We start from the raw sequence: 19371 nt of genomic DNA, 5'->3' as shown, positions 1-19371 counted from the left end.
AGGTGGAGCCTACTGATTTTTGTTTTAAAGGCTATTGCACTATGTGGATCTGATCTGGGGCTGGATTCAAACAATCTGTTAAGAGAAAGTATGACCTTCATGAAACCATTGGTGATTTGAACACATTAGATATTTGATGATGTTACGGGATTATTTTAATTTTTTAGGTGTGATAATGGTCTTCGTTTCAAAAAGAATGTTTATCTTTTGGAGATACATGCTGAAATACTTAGAGATTAAATGATATGGTTTCTAGCATTTGCTTCAAATACTACTGGGGAGAGGAGCTGGGAGTGTAACAAATTGGCCATGAGTTGATAACTGCTTCTGATGGTCACTGTGTTCATTACACGGTCTTCCCACTCTAGTACATGTTTGAAATTCTCCATAAACAAAAAAACAAACAAAAACTAAAAACAGGGGAAATGATGTATCACTTGTGTCACCATGAAAAAAATTTTTTATAATGTCTCAATTTCCAAGATGGCATAAGTCACTTAAAACTGATTTCTATAGCACTTACACAACTCTTTATCTTTTCCTGCTGGAGCTGCAGAAGGAACCCAACCCCACCCCATTTCTTCATATTTCCTGGCAGGATCTGGGTGGCGAGCATCTCGCCTGCTGTGTGAGGAGCAAGCTGCCCTTCTCAGTCTGCACTGTGCGCTTTTCTTCGAGTTTGCTTCCCCTGAATCAAAGAGCACTGCTGTCCCAACCCATCCAACAGGAATTTTCTCCTGTCACGAAGAAACCTGTAGGGGTTTCAAGCATTTCCATAGGAAAAGAGCAAGGTCCCTGTTTGTGCTTCTCAAACCTTGGGACGTTCCAACCTCTCCCTCCCTTAAGAAAATACAAATTCTAAAAGCTCTTTGTGCCCATACCTACCTAAAAAGGCCTTTGACTTCTACCTCAATTTTCGAACAATTTCAGTGCATACTAGCTACATTTTCACTTTATAATTGTTTCGCACTGGGTTTCTCTGTAATCTGTAAGAGAAAAGATGGCCATAGCACAGCAGGACATGGCAGTGAGACAAGTCTAGAGAGACTCTTCTGTATCAAAAGGTGTTTTATTTGGGGAATACAAGGGGCTTATTTAATAAATCACTTTCTACCTCTGAAGTTTGAGTGGCCTAAAAAATTCCACAATGTGCCCCACACAGGTAGGACTTCATTAATCTCAAACGACCCCAGTATTACTGTCCTCAGAGATATTTCAATAAACATGTCACCCAGCAATGTCACTAGAGTTAACATGAGCTTATTCAATTTGTTAACTACGTCACCAGCCTTGCTTATGAGATACTATTTTAACATCTTTTAATTATTATATAACAGTTCAGTGCATGGACTTTGGAACCTGAGAGAGTTGACTTTGCCTCCTAGGTCCCTTATTGGATCTTACTTAACCTCTCTAAGCTTCAGTTAACTTTTAGGTAACATAAGGATACACAATGCCAACCTATCTCATAGAACCAAAAGATGAATGACACAGAGTACTCAATAATTGAGAGTCATTACTACTATTAAAATTCCTTTTAATACCATTATTATTGGGACTAGAAAGATTAAAATGTGTAACCTCTTTCATAATGTTCAGGAGCTGAAACTAAGTTCCACTTCTTTTCCTGGGGCAACGCATACTCCCACTAACGTTAATTAAAGCTTTAATTTTACCTTCCTGGAAGCTTCCAAGTGTAACTAGAAAGCTGTATTACAGAAAGTAGGAAAGAAACATAAAGGGTAATTGTCCCTCTCTCTTAAAAGAAAATCTAACATGACTACAGTGACTTTAATTCTTAATATGTAATTTAGAGGAAACCTTTTAATTTAATGGTGGGATGCTATAAAAGCAACCAAGCTTAAAAAAGAAAAAAACACCAAACTTCTCAAGTCTTGAAACTAGTGTTTTTGATTATAAGAACTTGTTTATGCACCACTGACTTAGGATTTTGATACCATCAGCAGTGAAATTTTATAATACACATGTCTGTTCTGAGTAGTCAACAAAAACTGTTCAGATCTGAACTTCTGCAACTGACTGGGATCCCTCTTCACCAGAACACAGGGAGGAGGTGTAGTGAGCTGCACCCTTCAGAGCAGCCGTGGGCTTGACCGTTGAGATGCCACTAAGGCATTTCATCCAGAACAGTTGGCACACAGCGGCAGGCACCTTCCTCAGGCTGAACCAAAGAAAAATGAGGTTCAAAATATCTTCATGTCTGACACATATTTTTTTTCTTCAGATCTTATTTGTGCTAACTGTGATTCAACCTTGGAAACAGATCTAAGGAAGAAGCCTGAGGAGTCACAGTTCTGAATACTGGCCATTTCTCCCCAAAAGTCTCTCCCTACATGACGAGGGGCAATCAGGGACCTGGGGGTTGGAATCATCTTGAAGATACACTCCGGTCATTTTGTTTGCCTGCAGGGATCACTGAACTTCTGGCGGAAGACTCAGCCTCCTCGATGGTGCCTCAGTTTGTCCACAGGTAAAAATGAGCATCACTTCACACCGACCTGGCTAGGTTTCTAATAAGAATTCATGAGCACTAGTTAAAACCATTGGAGAGGGCTTCCCTGGTGGTGCAGTGGTTGAGAGTCCGCCTGCCAATGCAGGGGACACGGGTTCGTGCCCCGGTCCGGGAAGATCCCACATGCCGCGGAGCGGCTGGGCCCGTGAGCCATGGCCACTGAGCCTGCGCTCCGCAACGGGAGAGGCCACAACAGTGAGAGGCCCAGGTACCGCCACAAAAAAAAAAAAAAAAAAAAAGAAAGAAAAGAAAACCATTGGAGATCTATGGAAGAAGGGGGCTAATAGAAACGGATGACACTGTGTTTCCCTTTTATTCTCTTCAGTTACAAACGGTGAGAGAACCTGTCCTATTTGCAGCTGGCTTTGCACATTTCAGAGAAGCCGATTTTCTGCCAAATCTAACAGTCCCAAGGACAAATCTATTATTTGAACATTGGAGGGGAAACTTCAATTAAATTTGGCTACAAAGTTAACCTTCATTTTAACTGAACAAAAGAGCATCTCCCACAGGCATTTCTGTAAAAACTACAGCAGCTACGGAGAAATGCAAGATGCTACCTTCACTCATCTGTTTCTGTCTTTGTTGGTATTTTGGATTTTTTTGTCCCAATATATACACCAGTTGTGCACATTATGTCCACTGAGTGGACATTTACACGTGGATGGATCTTCCCCTGCCTCCTCTGGGACTCTGCATGGTCTCCCAGCTCCCCACTCCCCAGATGCTAGCATCCCCTACGCTCCTGGCTCTTTTTCTCAGCTATCAACATGCTTAGAGCTTTTCATCTTAGCATCTGCCTTCACCACACTTCCACCTCTGGCTACCGTTTTCTTTCCACCCGCTTCTCATCCTTAGCTCGCCAATGAGCAGTCTACACTTCCTGTCTTCCCTTCCTCCCCTACTTCTCATCCTTAGTTCGCCAATGAGTGGTCTACACTTTCTGTCTTCCCTTCCTCCCCTACTCCTTTTTCAACCACCTGCAATCTGACTTTTCTGTCACCACTAAAAATAGTCCCCCGAGAAGCCCCAGTGAATTTCCAAACAATAAATCTGGTGGACGTCTTTCAGTACTTTTCTTTCTGGTCTTTCAGCTGCAATGAAACACTATTGATGATTCCCTTCTTTCCACTTGACTCATGCCATCCCCCACGTTTTCTCCTCCTACTTCTTTAGACATCCCTTTCCTGGGTCCTTCATAGGCTGGTCTTTCTCCTCAAATGTTTACATTCCCCAGGGATGTTCTTGGGGACTTGAAATCAGTCATGTTCTGATTTATCTTCTGGCACCACTAACACACACACACTCACACTCTTCTCAGACCCAACCAAACCACCTCTCATCAAAAAATCACACTTGTCCCTTAAGGTTCATTCACTCCACCGCACTTTCCCTGGTCACTCCTACAAGAAGTGACAGAGATTTCACTCTCGGTTGCTCTTCTGGTATTCTCTAGTTCTTGAGTACCTAACCAAATTCATCCTGGTTATTCACATACACATCCTTTCCCGAGTAGATGAGAGCTTGGACTTTGGAGTCAATCAAATCAGGATTTGAATCAGGACATTAACCCTAACTCCACCACCTTTGGTAAGGTTTTATTAAATCTCCCAGGTTCAGCATCTCCGACTAAAAATGAAGGGGGCCACGAGTGTAGTGGTTAAGAGCAAGGATCCAGGAGATGGGTGGTCTACACTGAGTACCAGCCCCACCACTTACTAACTGTGTGACTTTTGACAAGTTTTTTCCTTGTATGTGAAGTGGGGTATAAGAGTACATATCTCATGATGTTAATGTGAAAAATTAGGTGAGTTGATGTTATTCAAGTATTAAGAACAGTGCCTGGCACTCAGTAGGCACTAGAGAAACATGAACTATTATTATTACCTATCTGCTAGGGTTAATGTGAAAATTAGTATGTCTGAAACATGACAGGTAAGCCAAACAATGGCAGTTATTCTTATAAAAATCTGTCTTATTCCTCTTTGTATAATGCATAGCCTCAACTACAGTCACACTTGGAAGTTACTATAGAAAGTACTATCTATCTACCTACCTACCTACCTATCTATAAGCTACTATCAAAAGTAACTTAAATATATGTATAACTGAGTCACTTTGCCAGACAGAAGAAATGAACACAATATTGTAAATCAGCTATACTTCCATAAAACTTAAAAACATACCCTGTAAAATATACATTGTTATAATTATTAGCACGATCTATGGAAATCAAGACTTGTGCTGGCTACTCAAAGACATAGAAAATAAACTTATGGTTACCAAAAGGGGAAGGGGGTGGGGAGGGATAATAGGAGTTTGGGATTAGCAGATACAAACTACTATATATATAAGAGATAAACAACAAGGACCTACTGTATAGCACAGGGAACTGTATTCAATACCTTATAATAACCTATAATGGAAAAGAATCTGAAAAAGAATAGGAAAAAAAAAGACTTGTGTTGGTTAAAACTGTACTCAAAACACTGTGTTTTGACCCAAAGGCCATTCAAAGGTAACTGAAGAAACACATTGTGGTATATACATTAAATGGAATTCTACTCAGCAATAAAGATGAATGTATTACTGATAAATAATAAACGGAAGCACCTTAAATATATTATGGTGAATGAAACAAACTAGAGCTTCCATTTATACAAAATTCTAGAAAATGGGAATTAATCTATATATAGATCAATAGTTGCCTGAGGCCCTGGGTGGTGGTCTGGGCTGTCTGCACAGGGGCACAGGAAACTCCCGGGGATGACGGAAGTGTTCTGTATCTGGACTGAGGTGATGCTGACACCAGTGTATGAATTTATCAAAATTCATCAAATCATAGATTTTAAACCCCTGTAGCTTATTGTATTATATACTTTAAGCATATTGATTAAAGTAAAAATTTTCACTGAATGTATGGGAAGAAGAATCCCTAATCTGTCTGAAAGGCATTTCATTTTCTTGGACACCAAAGGGAGGAGGGGAGGCAATTCTGATAGTAACGACCTACTTTTAGCAGTGGGAACCACTGTCTCGTTCCCACTGTCCATCCTGAGCATAAGCATGATAGTTTTTGCCTTTGAGAAGTTCACAATTTATTATGCTAACCACTGGGAATCCCAGAAAACCTTGGGAAGTGGGTATGCATGAAGCCACAGAGCTGATACTTATGGGGTAAGACATTGATCCCAATGTGCTGGCTGTAAATCTCTGGAATTAGAACATCCTGACTGACCAATCTGGTACATACGGGGCATTATTTAGATGGAAAGGAATGTAACACACACTCTACAAGCCTTTCCAGCCAAGTGCCTCTCAGGGCGTTACTGACAGGTCAGTAGCCAACACTAGAGAATGGAAACCACTTCACTCAGTACCACAGAGAAGCCTCTTCTCAGGTGGGATTTGGTGACACAGCGCCGTTATCTGAACCAACAGCTAGAACCCGAGTGAAGGGGGATGCTGCCCTTGCTGCCATTTCTGATTTGGAATTTGGCATGACTCACGGGTAAGCATTTTCATTCCTGTAGAAGTTCCACAGCCCCTAAGTATCTTGAATTTTTGTTTTACACATGAGATAAAAAAGGCAATTTCATAGGCAGCATCCTCTTCATGATAATCATCATATAGTATTCATTACATACCCAAAGTCATGCAGCCAATCAAAATTTCCCAGTTAAAACTGAAATGACCCAATTACTTTAGCTAAGAAAAAAAAGGTTTGGTTTTCTGGTAAAAATAAAAGGAAAACTCCAGGGGGTAAAGAGTTGAAAAAAAAATAGATGAAAATCTACTCACCTACTCTCTCTTCTGAAGTGTTATTAAAAGGCAACATTCTGCAATTAATGGTACAGCTTTGTGAATACTCACTGAACTGCACAATTTTAAAGGATGAATTTCATGGTATGTGAACATACCTCAATTAAAGAAAAGCAATACCTACATTTTAGGTCAATCAAAATATTTAAAGATTATAGTATCTAACCTCCACCAAACTTCCCTGATTACAACTTATGAATTGAGTAGAAACCCCTAAAGGCATCAGGAAATACCATCATATGGAATGCTGAATTTTAAGAATCGTTTAAGTCGGAAATACTAGATACATACGTAAGTGACCATCAAAATTACCTAATAAAATGTCGTCTTATTGTTAGCATAACCTGTGGAATTTTAGCCAGTTAAAATGACTACAGTGCTGAAGATTGCTGCTGCCTAAAACTGTATTAATGACTTTCAGGAAAGTCAAAATGCAAAATACTGTGTGGAAATATAGTGATATTATATCATAGTGATTGTAGGAATGGGCCTTCAATGCTTATTATGTCATATTAATGAACTTACTTTTTAATGTGGACCGTTTTTTTTTAGTCTTTATTGAATTTGTTACAATATTGATTCTGTTTTATTTTTTTTGGTTTTTTGGCCACGAGGCATGTGGGATCTTAGCTCCCTGACCAGGCATTGAACCTGCACCCTCTGCATTGGAAGGCGAAGTCTTAACCACTGGACCACGAGAGAAGTCCCTGAATTTACTTTTATTGGTATTTTCTGTCACTTAAAAAATGATGATGTATCTTCAAATGATCTTTTGTGTTAAAAATGATGTCTCTATACATAGTAAGAAGAAGCATATAATCAGAAAAGCTAGACTGAAAATAACTTGAGGAATAATCTTCACCTGATTTGTACTCTCAAAAAGAAGAAACTTTGATAATCTTCTCATAGTCACTGGACATAAAAATTATGGCCTCACCCATGGATGAACTGAATTGGATACTATTAAGTTGAAGTAAAAACCCCTTTGGGTTTTTTTTTTTTTTTTGGTATTACTTCATGATACTTTCCATATGTTTTATTTGCTATAAGGTTCAGTGAAACTTTTACTCTCATGGTGCATTAAATTTCATTTCATGGCCGAAAAAGTTCCATTTAACAGTCACAAAAGAACAACTTTTCATCTGTATGAAACCAAGAACATTCATAACAAGGAAAACAAACTTCAAGTTGAACAGTACACAGAAAAAAGTGAGTTTGTGAGCTCATTGGAAAGATCACCTCATTCGGTGGCTAAATGCAACCTTTCAACAATTCTGTCTGGTTTTAGCTATTAATACTATTTTCTTTCTGGGTTAGGGTGAGTTTTCAGATTTCTGGTGAAAGTGTTACTAGATTAAGTAAGGGGTGCCAGGCTGAGCTGCTCTGCTAAGAAATAGCTATTTTTAAAGTTATTTTTTAATTTATAATTTGGAAAATAAGCTAGTACTTTGTCAAGTGTAACATAAATATTCCTTATCTGACCTGAACTGTTTCTGAGTCTCCTTTAAGGACAGCATTACTTTGATTCTGTCACTATACTCAGTAGGCAGCTAAATCTAGAAATTATTTTTATTCTCTTTATATTTCCCTTACTAGGTTTGTTGAAGTAAGAGGAACCTCTATTTAAAGAGAAGTTTGGCTAAAAACACTAGCTGGTTGTCCTTTTGGGAAGCTGACTTGAATCCACAGTGCAGAGAGATACGAAAGCTGCTGTCTCTGCTATTTACACATCCTTAGGTGACAGACGTGTAACAGCTGGGTGGTATAGGAAGACTTGCATACACAACAGTGCAAAAAACCCACCAATGTGCAAATCTGAGTATGATGAAATACTATCTTGAAATATCAACACTGAGGTTAGTGAATGGCTATCAGGCTATAATAAGCATGACTAATTACAACAGTTTTCATGAAATTCACCATATAAAGATTCAAATTTAATTAGAGGTAGTAATTCTGCCTTTCAATTAGTGCAGCAGGATTCCCTAATTCACAAATTCCTTAAATATTAAAAAAGTTCCTGATTAAAGAATCTGATAGTTTCTGGTATCCAGACATCAGCAGACTATTCAGGTACCTGCAGAGAGGAAACAAAAGACTACAGCAGAAAGTTCAATCTGTATATGGGCCAGAGGCAAAAAAAAAAAAAAAAAAAAGCTCTTTTATAACTACAAGTAGACTGTATCCCAACCATAGTCTCTTACCTCTCATCAGATCCGGTCTAAAATCCTAAGAGGAGGCTGGAGTGAGTGTGTATTTCACTTACTAAAGGCTTTGCTTACTTAGAGAGCCACAGTCAGATTCATTAAAACAACTAGAACCACTCACCGTACTTATTTTGTTGGTGGTGGATCACCTGTGTCTATTATAGCACAATGTCCAGCTTAAGTTTGGGGTTAACTGGAGAGCTGTCCTGATGCCAGCCCTGCGACTTCAGGTGGGGGAGGAGCTGAAAGCCTGAGACGCAGGGCCAAGAAACAAGTGTTCGTCAACAGGCAGTAGTACTTCGTGAACCTAGAACCCCATTAGCTTGCGGTAATTAGCTAATTGCTCAGCCTTTCCATGTTTGTCCCAGCTGGCCGTGACCACTGTCCCTACAGGCTTGGTCTCAAGGCATGACACATCCCCTACATGTTGGTGGTGTGGGTGCAACAGACACTGGCATCCTGGATTCTTTAAACTCGTGCACACCAAGAAACTATTTTGTGTTACTTCTAGTTCATTTTTAGTCTTATAGTAAAACAGAAATTCCCTGACTTGTGTCTCTTATGTTAGCAAACCAGCTAGATCATGTTATATGATTGTTAAGGCTCCATCCCAGCATTCCCCAGTTAGCATCTCTATGAGTGAGTATCTGTCACCCCTCCCTCACCTATGCTCCAAGCTCAACACAGGGATAACATCTGAAAGCTCCTGCCTGTATCTCATCCATTAGCTATTTTGTGAGCAGGGGCTATCAAAGCTCAAGCAATCCCAATAATGAAATCTTCCCACTGTCACATCACCTTTCATCCGAAATATGTTTTTAAATGCGGGAACATTACAGGAAGGCAAGCTCTGCTCTCCTGCTCAGTCATAGGCTCTGCTATAGGACAAGATGAAAGGTGTGTGTTCTTCTTTTGAGGTTATGCAGATCTTTTCCTCTCTCCACGTTTCAATTAAAGTAGAGAATACATTACTTGCTTTCTAAGTCTTAGGTGAGTTAGAATTTCTTCTTCTTCCTGTTGACATTTTATGCTGTTAGGCTGTAGATCCAGATGAAACCCCTGGTCCAGTACCCAGTTTAGCTTCACTGCAGCTCCTCGCAAGGACAATAGAAGCTTTAACCTAGGTGGATTCAGTGGGATATGACTTATTCACTCAGAGATGTGGAGAGTTAATGCTTATATTTCATTTGTTATACACATTAGAGCTAAAACTGGGCTTGACTGTGAACATTTCATAGAAGAAAAAACAATGATGGATCACATTTAAGTGACTTTGCTGGAAGCAGAGGCTAGTAGCAGGGCTGTGATGAAAAACCAAGTTTTTTGTCTATTGGTCAAATTATAGGAAGGAGGGTGGACAAAACAGGCAGCCTGAGTAGTGTGGTTGAAAATTCTTGAAGGTACACACTTCCAGTTATTACAAACATAAGTTCTGAGAATGAACATATAGCATAGTGACAACAACTAATAATACCATGTTGTATATTTGAAAGTTGCTAAGATAGTAGATCTTAAAAGTTCTCATCACAAGAAAAAAAATTTGGGCTTCCCTGGTGGCGCAGTGGTTGAGAGTCCGCCTGCCGATGCAAGGGACACGGGTTCGTGCCCCGGTCCGGGAAGATCCCACATGCCGCGGAGCGGCTGGGCCCGTGAGCCATGGCCGCTGGGCCTGCGTGTCCGGAGCCTGTGCTCCGCAACGGGAGAGGCCACAACAGTGAGAGGCCCGCGTACCACCAAAAATAAATAAATAAATAAATAAAATTTGTAACCATGTGAGGTGATGGATGTTAATTAAGCTTATTGCGGTGATCATTTCACAATACATCAAATCATTATGTTGTATACCTGAAACTAATACAATGTTATACATCAGTTATAGCTCAATAAAACAGGAAAAAAGGAAAAATCAGTTTGATTTGACGACTAACTTTAAGAAAATTAGATATTTCTCCCTCTGACGTTTTCAATAAATTTAAACATATGAATGAGAAAAAAGAAAGTTATGAAATTTTCTGAAGTTGCTTTACTTAGTTGAATAATCCAGCTTTTCACATTTGGGGCCATTGACTTCCCAGCACAACCTGGCACGACAATGTTCCTACTTGTCTCCGAGACCCCGATCCTCAAGGGCCTGTGAAATTTCCTCTTGGAAAACCATTCTATGTGGACTCGTCTCAAATCCCTGGTTTCATTTCCTAGGTCCTCACAACTTATACCCGCGTAAGTATTTTGCGGGAGACAACAGTGAGCCAGTGGGGCTGCTGCCTTCTCTTGTAGACTTTTGTTTGCCTCTGTCACCTCCCAGAGCATAAACCCCTAAAGGATCCAGACCAGGTCTGCTTAAACCAGCTTTGGCTATACCTTTCTCATTGCCAAGGCAGAGATCAGAACAACCATCTGACAATAACAGGGCATGGCAACAGCAGGCATCCAACCACCCTGTTCAAGCTTCCACTCCTTCTGGATGAACACAAAGAGAGGAAGCCCCAGGCTGGCCACCAGAGAAACATACCAGAGGATGAGGTTATTGATACCACTTCCTCGATGACAATGAGGATGATGATGGCGGTGAAAACTGAGTACCTAGAACGTGCTAAGAATTGCGTCACAGCTCCACACATTACCTCGAATTCTCTCACCCACCCCATGAGCTAGGCTCTTGCAAATGAGAAACAAGGGAGACTGACTAGCTGGCCCAAGGCCTCACAACACTAAAGAGGCAGCATCAGGATTCAGATCCAGATCAAGCTGAATGAAAAGTTGTTTTATCCCTTCTTTTCCATTAAATCTGCAAAGTCAAGATTATGCGAGCTCTTGAATTTCGAAAAGCTGGAGAGCCTTGTTTTTTGGGAGAGAGTTTATTGAGAAGGTAATTGCCTGTGACTCCAGTGACAGATGCTATATAACCGGAGAGACTCAGAGATAATGAGAGCGTATATTCTGAGGCTGAGTCCTACCGCTAAGAGTCAGCCTGACTCTCTTCTTCACACACTGCTCCGGTGAAGTGGGAGCAGGTGACTGTATCCATGAATAATGAGGTATCCTTAGATGCCCCAAGGCAGAAGGCTGAGAATTAACGTCCCTTGTACTCTGCAGATTGTAGGGCATTCATCTGCCGAGGGGTACAAAGGACAGAACAAAATCCATTATTATCTGTTTAGAGGTTGGCAAGACGACCCTCAGAAACACACAGGATCCTACATTCCTTTTGAGCTACTATATTAATATTTTTTTTATAGTTTTCTTTTTTCTTTTTTTTTTTGGCTGCATTGGGTCTTCGTTGCTGCGTGCAGGCTTTCTCTAGTTGCGGCGAGCAGGGGCTACTCTTTGTTGCAATGCGCAGCCTTCTCATTGTGGTGGCTTCTCTTGTTCTGGAGCACAGGATCTAGGCAAGCAGGCTTCGGTAGTTGCGGCACGTGAGCTCAGTAGTTGTGGCTCACGGGCTTAGTTGCTCTGTGGCATGTAGGATCTTCCTGGACCAGGGCTTGAACCCGTGTCGCCTGCATTAGCAGGTGGATTCTTAACCACTGCGCCACCAGGGAAGTCCCTATTAATATTTTTTTCATCCATTCATTCATCTATCTATTCATTCATTCATATACTCAAAAAACACTGTCTACTGTATATAAAGGAGATTTTCTAGACACAGGGACGTGTGTGTGTGTGTGTAGATAAGACACAGTTAATGCCTGTAGGAACTTAAAGACTAGTAACGTGCTTCTTTAACTTACAAAAAGTCTGTATCCTCCACTCCTAAAATATAAATTTTATACCATAAAAATATACATTTTATACCAAGGTCTGATATATATACACACAACTGAAAGTTCCGTAAAACAATATCTACCCTTAAAATCTACAATGTTCTCTGATATTTTCTATTCTAGTCTACTCTAATACTCTTACTTAATGAAGGCAGTTTGCTTGAGATAATGATATGGCGGTTCAGATAAAATAGAGATTTACAAGTGTGTATATCCACAACTGCATAATTGTGTGGAGTCAGCAGGGAAGAAATCAAGTAAACCTTTCAAAGGTGTTTGAGTTGGGCCTTGAAAGACAGGCAGGATGGAGAGATGAGGGGCATTCCAGGAAGAGGGGACAGTGTGCTATACACACGTTGGCCGGCAAGCACAGAATTGAAACACGGCTCATAAAGATCCATGGAGGAAGAAAGGTAGGCTGGAGTTAAATCAAGGAGCAGAAGGGTGTGATATGAAGGATCTGAGTAAGAGAACGAAAGGGACAGGTTGTATTTAGGGGAAACTCATCAGGCAGGATCAGAAGAGGAAGACTTGGTGACGATCCCCTCACTCTCCCTTTTATTCATCTTGGGGACATCCCACCTCGCCATGGGAACGTCTGCTTGCACAGGAACCTCACAGTGCAAAGACCCACCTGCCCTTATCTGCATGAAAGGCAAACCAAGAATTGTGCAGGGGGCTTTGGCCGGATAATGGACAAACATAATGCAAAAACTCACATGCTACAGACACTTGGAAATGTTGAATGGAGCATAAGATTTTTTTTTTAAAGGCAGAAATGAGTTCACAAGAAAGGAAAAGGGAAATGAAAGGCAGAAAGATATGAGGTGATGTAGTGGCTACACAGGGAGAGGACTACTGGTCTCGTTATGCTGGAGGCTTTTTGTTGTTTTCCACTTGGGGACACGCAACAAAGCTGCGAGCCTTGAGAGGTGGGACACTGGAAATAAGACACCTATATAAACCCTGGTCCTAAACAATGAAACAGTGGACTAGGGACAAATCTATGCACTGGCATAGGAAGATGAAAAGATATTCCAATGACCCCTGCCTGGGTTCTAGGTAAAAACAACAACAACAAAATCCTCCCCAAGAACTTGAAACCACAGTCTCAAGTCTCACAAGAGTTTGGAGCTTACATTTATATCACCTTCTAGGTGCAGAAACTTGCAAACCAAGAAATTAACGTAATATTTGGCCCAGATGGTGAAGACTCTGGGGCTAACCTAAAAGAGGACACACACAGAAATGTATGTTTAAGGTGATCAAAGACAGAAAAAAGAAATGCTGAACGTTAGGAAAAAACCCCTAAAAAAACCTAAAAAAATAAAACCCACCTAAATAGAGTTTAAAACAGTACTTCTAGAAATAAAAAATTCTATCACCAAAATTATAATTCTCACTGGGCACATTAAACAACAGATTAGACATAGCCCAAGATAAGATTAATAAATTGAAGACAGACCTGAGAAAATTACTCAGAATGCAGTAGCCAGAGATAGAGAGGTAGAAATAATTAAAGGGTAAAAAGATATGTAATATATCATGAGAAGGTCCAATGTACATCTAATATGTATGCCAGAAAAAGAGAAGAGGAAAAGTGGAGAAATGGCAATATTCAAATAATTAATGGCTAAGAATTTTCCAGAATTGATGAAAGATATGAACCCTCAATTCAAGAAACATGCGTCTCAAACAAGAAAATAAAAATAAATCCAGGGTCTTCCCTGGTGGTGCAGTGGTTAAGAATCCGCCTGCCAATGCAGGGGACACGGGTTCGAGCCCTGGTCCGGGGAGATCTCACATGCCACGGAGCAACTAAGCCCGTGTGCCACAACGACTGAGCCTGTGCGCCTAGAGCCTGTGCTCTGCAACAAGAGAAACCACTGCAATGAGAAGACCGCTCACTGCAACGAAGGGTAGCCCCCGCTCGCCTCAACTAGAGAAAAGCCTGTGTGCAGCCAAAAATAAAATTTAAAAAATATATATATAAAAAATAAATAAATCCACATCTAAGCACACAATGTAGTGAAACTGCAGAACACTATACACAAAGCGAAAAACCATAAAAGCAAACAGAGAAAAAAGTAAATAATCCACAAACAAAGAGCAAATCAACCGGACTCTTCAACAGCAATGCTTGAGGCAACATGGTGAAATATACTGTCAACAGTCTAGAAGGAGAATAAATGTCAAACTAGAATTCTATTCCTAGCTGAACTATCACTGATAATTGAGGGGAAAATATGGGCATCCAAGATAAACAAGACTGAGTGATTTCCCACCCACTGACAGTTACTTAAAGAACTACAAAAAGATATACTTTGGGAAAAAGAAAATTTAAACCAGAAGAAAGGAGTAGGAGGCAAGAGGGAAAGCATCTGTTACATTGTTTTCTGTACTTTTTCTGTTTTGAAATAAAAATATAAAAAAGATACAGATGACCCAATTTACCTTGTTTAAAACACTTCGCTTGGGAAAGGTGAAATAATGGTACCAGCCAAGAGCAAATGCTATCAAATGACCCCATGAAGCAACAAAAATAGAATAAAATTATTGACTTATCCATAAATATTAATGAATATGATCTGAGCATCTTTTGGATACAAAGAACAATACTGCTGAACCAGTGAAAGATGTTTAACAAGAAAAATATCTAATATTTTATTTTGGTAGAACATTTTTGTTCCTGTCCTTTCTTCCCCATTTAAGTTACCTATTTGGATACTGGTAATTCGTAAATACAACTTTAATTTAATATTGTATATAATTGATCCCACACAGTCTAACTGATGTGGAATTCTGAAGGACTCCGTTTTTTAAATAAAACTGAAAAATACAGATTCCTGAGTAGCCCCATAGATAATAAATCGATACTACAAAATTTTTAAAAATTACCTTTGCTATTCCATACAGGTTTTAATTATATTAGAGATAACAGAATACAACTTTGTGATATGCTACAAGCCCACATAAATCCAGGTTTTTAAAAGATTCAACATCTTTCTAAATAAAGCCAACCTCAGCAAAAGAAATAGTAGGGCACATGTATTCGGAGTTCCCTTTAAATGTACTACACATGCATCAAAAATAACACCTCTTCTCGCTATGGCTACAGCACAAATGCCAAATGCACACTTACACTAGAATCAGGTAACAAGCCACAGAATCTACTCATTTATTGTCCCATAAGGAAGCAAATACAAGGGCAAAAATTACTAAGCGCTTTTCAGCAGACAAGAAATGGAAATGGCACAGAAGCTTACATCTCTGCCAAAAAATACAAGGGGAGTAAATAGTCTCTTTTTATAAAAAGCAACGACACTGAAAATTGATTGAATACATTTCTTCAGCTAAAAACACAATGTCCATCTACTTGGCCATCAGCATCTAATAAACTCTCTCACCCTGGGCACACAACGAAAATTTGCTGATGAAGAGGACTTGCACTTTTTCTTTTCCATTTTTCTTGTTTGGGGACCTTTGTCTCATAGAAAGGAACAAAAAATGGCTACCTCTAATTAAAAGAAAGCTGTGGTACATGTTACTTCTTCAGACATGATGTTTACTCCAGGAAGAAAAATGTCATGCAAACACGTGCCAAACTGAGTAAACTGAAGATGAAAAAGTTAAACCTAAACTATTTTACTTCATAAATTCTTAAGTTACAGTATCTAAACGATTATTTTGGAAACAGGGGTGGCTCAGGATCTAGCCTTTTAAGCACCTCTTTCAACTACTGTACAACTTCCCAGTTTCTTGGGAAAATCCACCATAATACACAATTTCAGAGAGCCCTGGCCTGCTACTTTGGCACTGTTCCACCGTCAAGGAGTGAAACGATTCTTTTTTGTGCCTTCCCAACTCTCTCCTCCTTAACTCCCCCCGTGATCTCTGGAACCCAGGTGGCTCCCGACCCGCACTGGCAGGGGGAGGGGGCCTGGGCTGCCTCAGCACCTCTCAAGGAGCTCAGAGGGTCCCAGGGATCGGGACTGTTTGGAGCAATGGCAATTTGGGCACGTGAGTTTTGGACTCAAGTTATGGGGATCCCTGTATTGGCTTGTTTAAAAAAGTGAAAGAAGGTATCTTTCCATGAAAATGACTGGCAGTAGAGTGTAGAATGGTTCCGAGGTGGGCTCTGAAGAGAACGAGCTTGAAATCAAATCAATGCTGTGTGACCTTGGGCAATTACTTTCCCCTCTCTGTGCCAGCTTTTCCCATCTATAAACAGGGATATAAATACTACCTACCTAAGGTCATCATGAAGATTAAAGGACATAAGTTAAGCACAGTGCTTGGCACATAGTAGGTGCCCCAGAAATATTAGCTATTATTCGTAGCAAGAGTACTAAAAACACAAAAACACGGGTGAATGGGGAAAAGGTACAGTACTAAGGTTTCATTTATTATAAATGATTTAAACTGTAAAACCAAGAAGACATTTTCCTTCATAGGAAGTTAGTATTCCCTGATCTAATAAAAACGTTAAAATGCAAAGTTAGTAACTTTCGGGCAACCATACACTTAAATATTCTTGAATTTTGATTCCCAAACCTTGCACTGTGATTCTTATAAAGGTTATTTTTAACAGATGATGTTGAATATCATCCGTTACGTATTTTTTTGAGACTTGGGCGGTGGGCTCACTGTTACATTCAATTATTTTAAGCTATGATGTCTTAAAGCAGCAGTCCCCAACCTTTCTGGCACCAGGGACTGGTTTCGTAGAAACCAGTTTTTCCACAGAAATGGGGGGCAGGGGATGGTTCAGGCGGTAATGCGAGCAGTGGGGAGCGAGCCGCAGACGAAGCTTCAGTGGCTCACCCGCTGCTCACCCCCTGCTGTGCGGCCCGGTTCCTAACGAGACAGCTCAGCAGCCCGGGGGTTGGGGACCCCTGCCTTAAAGCCAACCCCAGACCTCTCCTGTCCCAGTCTCCTCACAGGAGGTACAAAGCCAAGCTTCATACAAAGAGCTGCGTCACTCTGAATTCCTTTCCTTTCTCTTATTGTGTGTGGCCTACCAAGGTCAGAAAACAAGTAATCTGAATCTTCCATTTGGACTTTCTTCCTTTCTGACTGTCCTTTGGAGATTTAGCACACTGTCCTTAGAGCCCTTGTTGAAGTCATGAACGAACGTAAGACGGAAGCCACAAGCCTTATTTTGCAGCAGAATCATCTGCAAAGAAAGATACTGACTACTGACGTTGAAGGGCATTATCTAAGAATGGACCTAAAGGTAACTGAGTCAAGACTTTCCGGTCTTCCAATTTTCAGATAACAGAGTGGTATTTCTGAATGACTCACCAAAAAATTTCCTCGGATAAGGTGTCACTGAGACCATATGTTCTCAGACTGGGAGCTCAGGCCAGCCCTTGAAGAATGACGATGTTTTTTTTCTTTTACTTTAAAAATAGGACAAAAGATTTTGACGAAAGTATATGACACAGCAGAGGCTACGAACACAATTTTTCTATGATGAATAACGTTAAATTAGGCTTAACGTGAAATTATGCTTATTTGTCCTAAATGCAGCGGTGAAGCGCGCTGCTGAACTGTACTGGCTAAGGACTGTTTTGAAGTCGTGCGTCCACAATTTTTTTCTTAAATCAGCAAACTGAACTATTATCTTTTAAAAATTACCTATGGTATCAAACATTTGGAAACTAGGGGAAAAGCCATCCATCCTTTCTTAGAGCTGTAAAAGCTATATTCAGTGTCAAGATGAATTTAAAAAGATGCAAGTCTCCTGTGCGTACTCACCAGGGGTTCTGCCATAATGATTCGAATCTTGCGCTCAGCCTGAGTGGTGAAGTTGACAAATAAACTCTTGAGGACATATTCTCCAGGTTTGCTGTCTGGGTCCACACTGATGGGTAACATGGTTGGTGGCCCTTTCTCCTTTTGTGTACCAGATACGGGTGGAACTGGAGGCTTGATATAACCGTTGCCAACTGGAGAAGCTGAAAACACAGAATGGATATTCTTACTGGCTGAAAATAACATCATCAATATTCAGATTGGCTATGTTAAACCATAAATATAAGGATATGAATCACATGAAGAACGCTGTACTCCACATCATAACCTGGCCTTATGGTGTTAGGATTTAACTATTTTGATTATATAAGTGTGTGTTATGCCATATATATCTTGAAATACTTCTGGTTACCACATTGCTTTAGGTAAATTGTGTTGCAAAGACATAACACAGCTGAGAAATCCTAAAACATTTAGGATGTTTTTAGCTTCTTTTTTACGTTCCAGGGAAACGGACTAAGAAAATGCACAGGGGAAAACAAGTGATTCCTTGTCCTGGTTTGCCTGATAACCAGGAGCATTCTGTCTTCTAGCTTCATTCTAATAATGGAAAAGACTCTGGGGTCGTCCCTTCCAGAAGTTTCCAAGAACCAATTTTCAGAAGCCCAGCTGGCTCTTGCTCCTGAAAGGGATGCCCCTCTTGAAGGATAAAAGGCTCACGCAGTGCCATCTATGCCATCCAAGGTGCGGGTTTGTTTCCCTCTCACCATCCTTCGGTTCAAGTCGGGATGCCCCTCCCCATCCTTTATAAAATGTGCAGATTCCCTACTTGGATTAGATCCTGAACAGAGGCCACTATCAGAATCTCCAGTCAGTGGCCTCTTTTCAGGATGCAGCAGACGGACCACTGCTTTGACAGTTACAGAAAAAGATTTTTTTATTCATAAATGAAAATTTCATGTCTCCCTACTTTTGACTACCCTTTGACATGTTGAATTCTAACAAGGACTAGCCCCTTCCACCTAAGTACCTGTAAGATGGTCAGTTAATAATATTCAATGAAAGAAATATGAGAGTAGGTGAGCTTAGGTGACAGGCATTAGGTATGCTGAGGAGAGGACGATGATAAAGTAGACTTTGAGAAGGAAAACTAGATAGTTTGGGTGACTGGATACAGAGATTAAGGAGAGGAGTGAAGAAAAACAAAAGGCAAGACTTGAATTTGCCACGGGCTGGCGACTATTTACACAGTATTTACATTGATTGTACTTACAACTACTTACATAGC

At 40.3% G+C, this 19371-nt stretch overlaps 1 protein-coding gene across 1 annotated transcript in view; it reads right to left on the bottom strand.

The window, feature by feature from the left end:
* FRY (FRY microtubule binding protein) overlaps positions 1-19371 on the bottom strand; it is a 251661-nt gene that overhangs the window by 189745 nt on the left and 42545 nt on the right. The window contains exon 2 of the mRNA XM_060129571.1: positions 18087-18286. Within this exon, the coding sequence (XP_059985554.1) occupies positions 18087-18286 (200 nt within the window). The remainder of the gene's footprint in view (positions 1-18086; positions 18287-19371) is intronic.

This window comes from Lagenorhynchus albirostris, chromosome 18 (assembly GCF_949774975.1).
Source record: "Lagenorhynchus albirostris chromosome 18, mLagAlb1.1, whole genome shotgun sequence".
NCBI classification, from domain to species: Eukaryota; Metazoa; Chordata; class Mammalia; order Artiodactyla; family Delphinidae; genus Lagenorhynchus; species Lagenorhynchus albirostris.
This window is presented reverse-complemented; position numbering and strand designations above follow the sequence as displayed.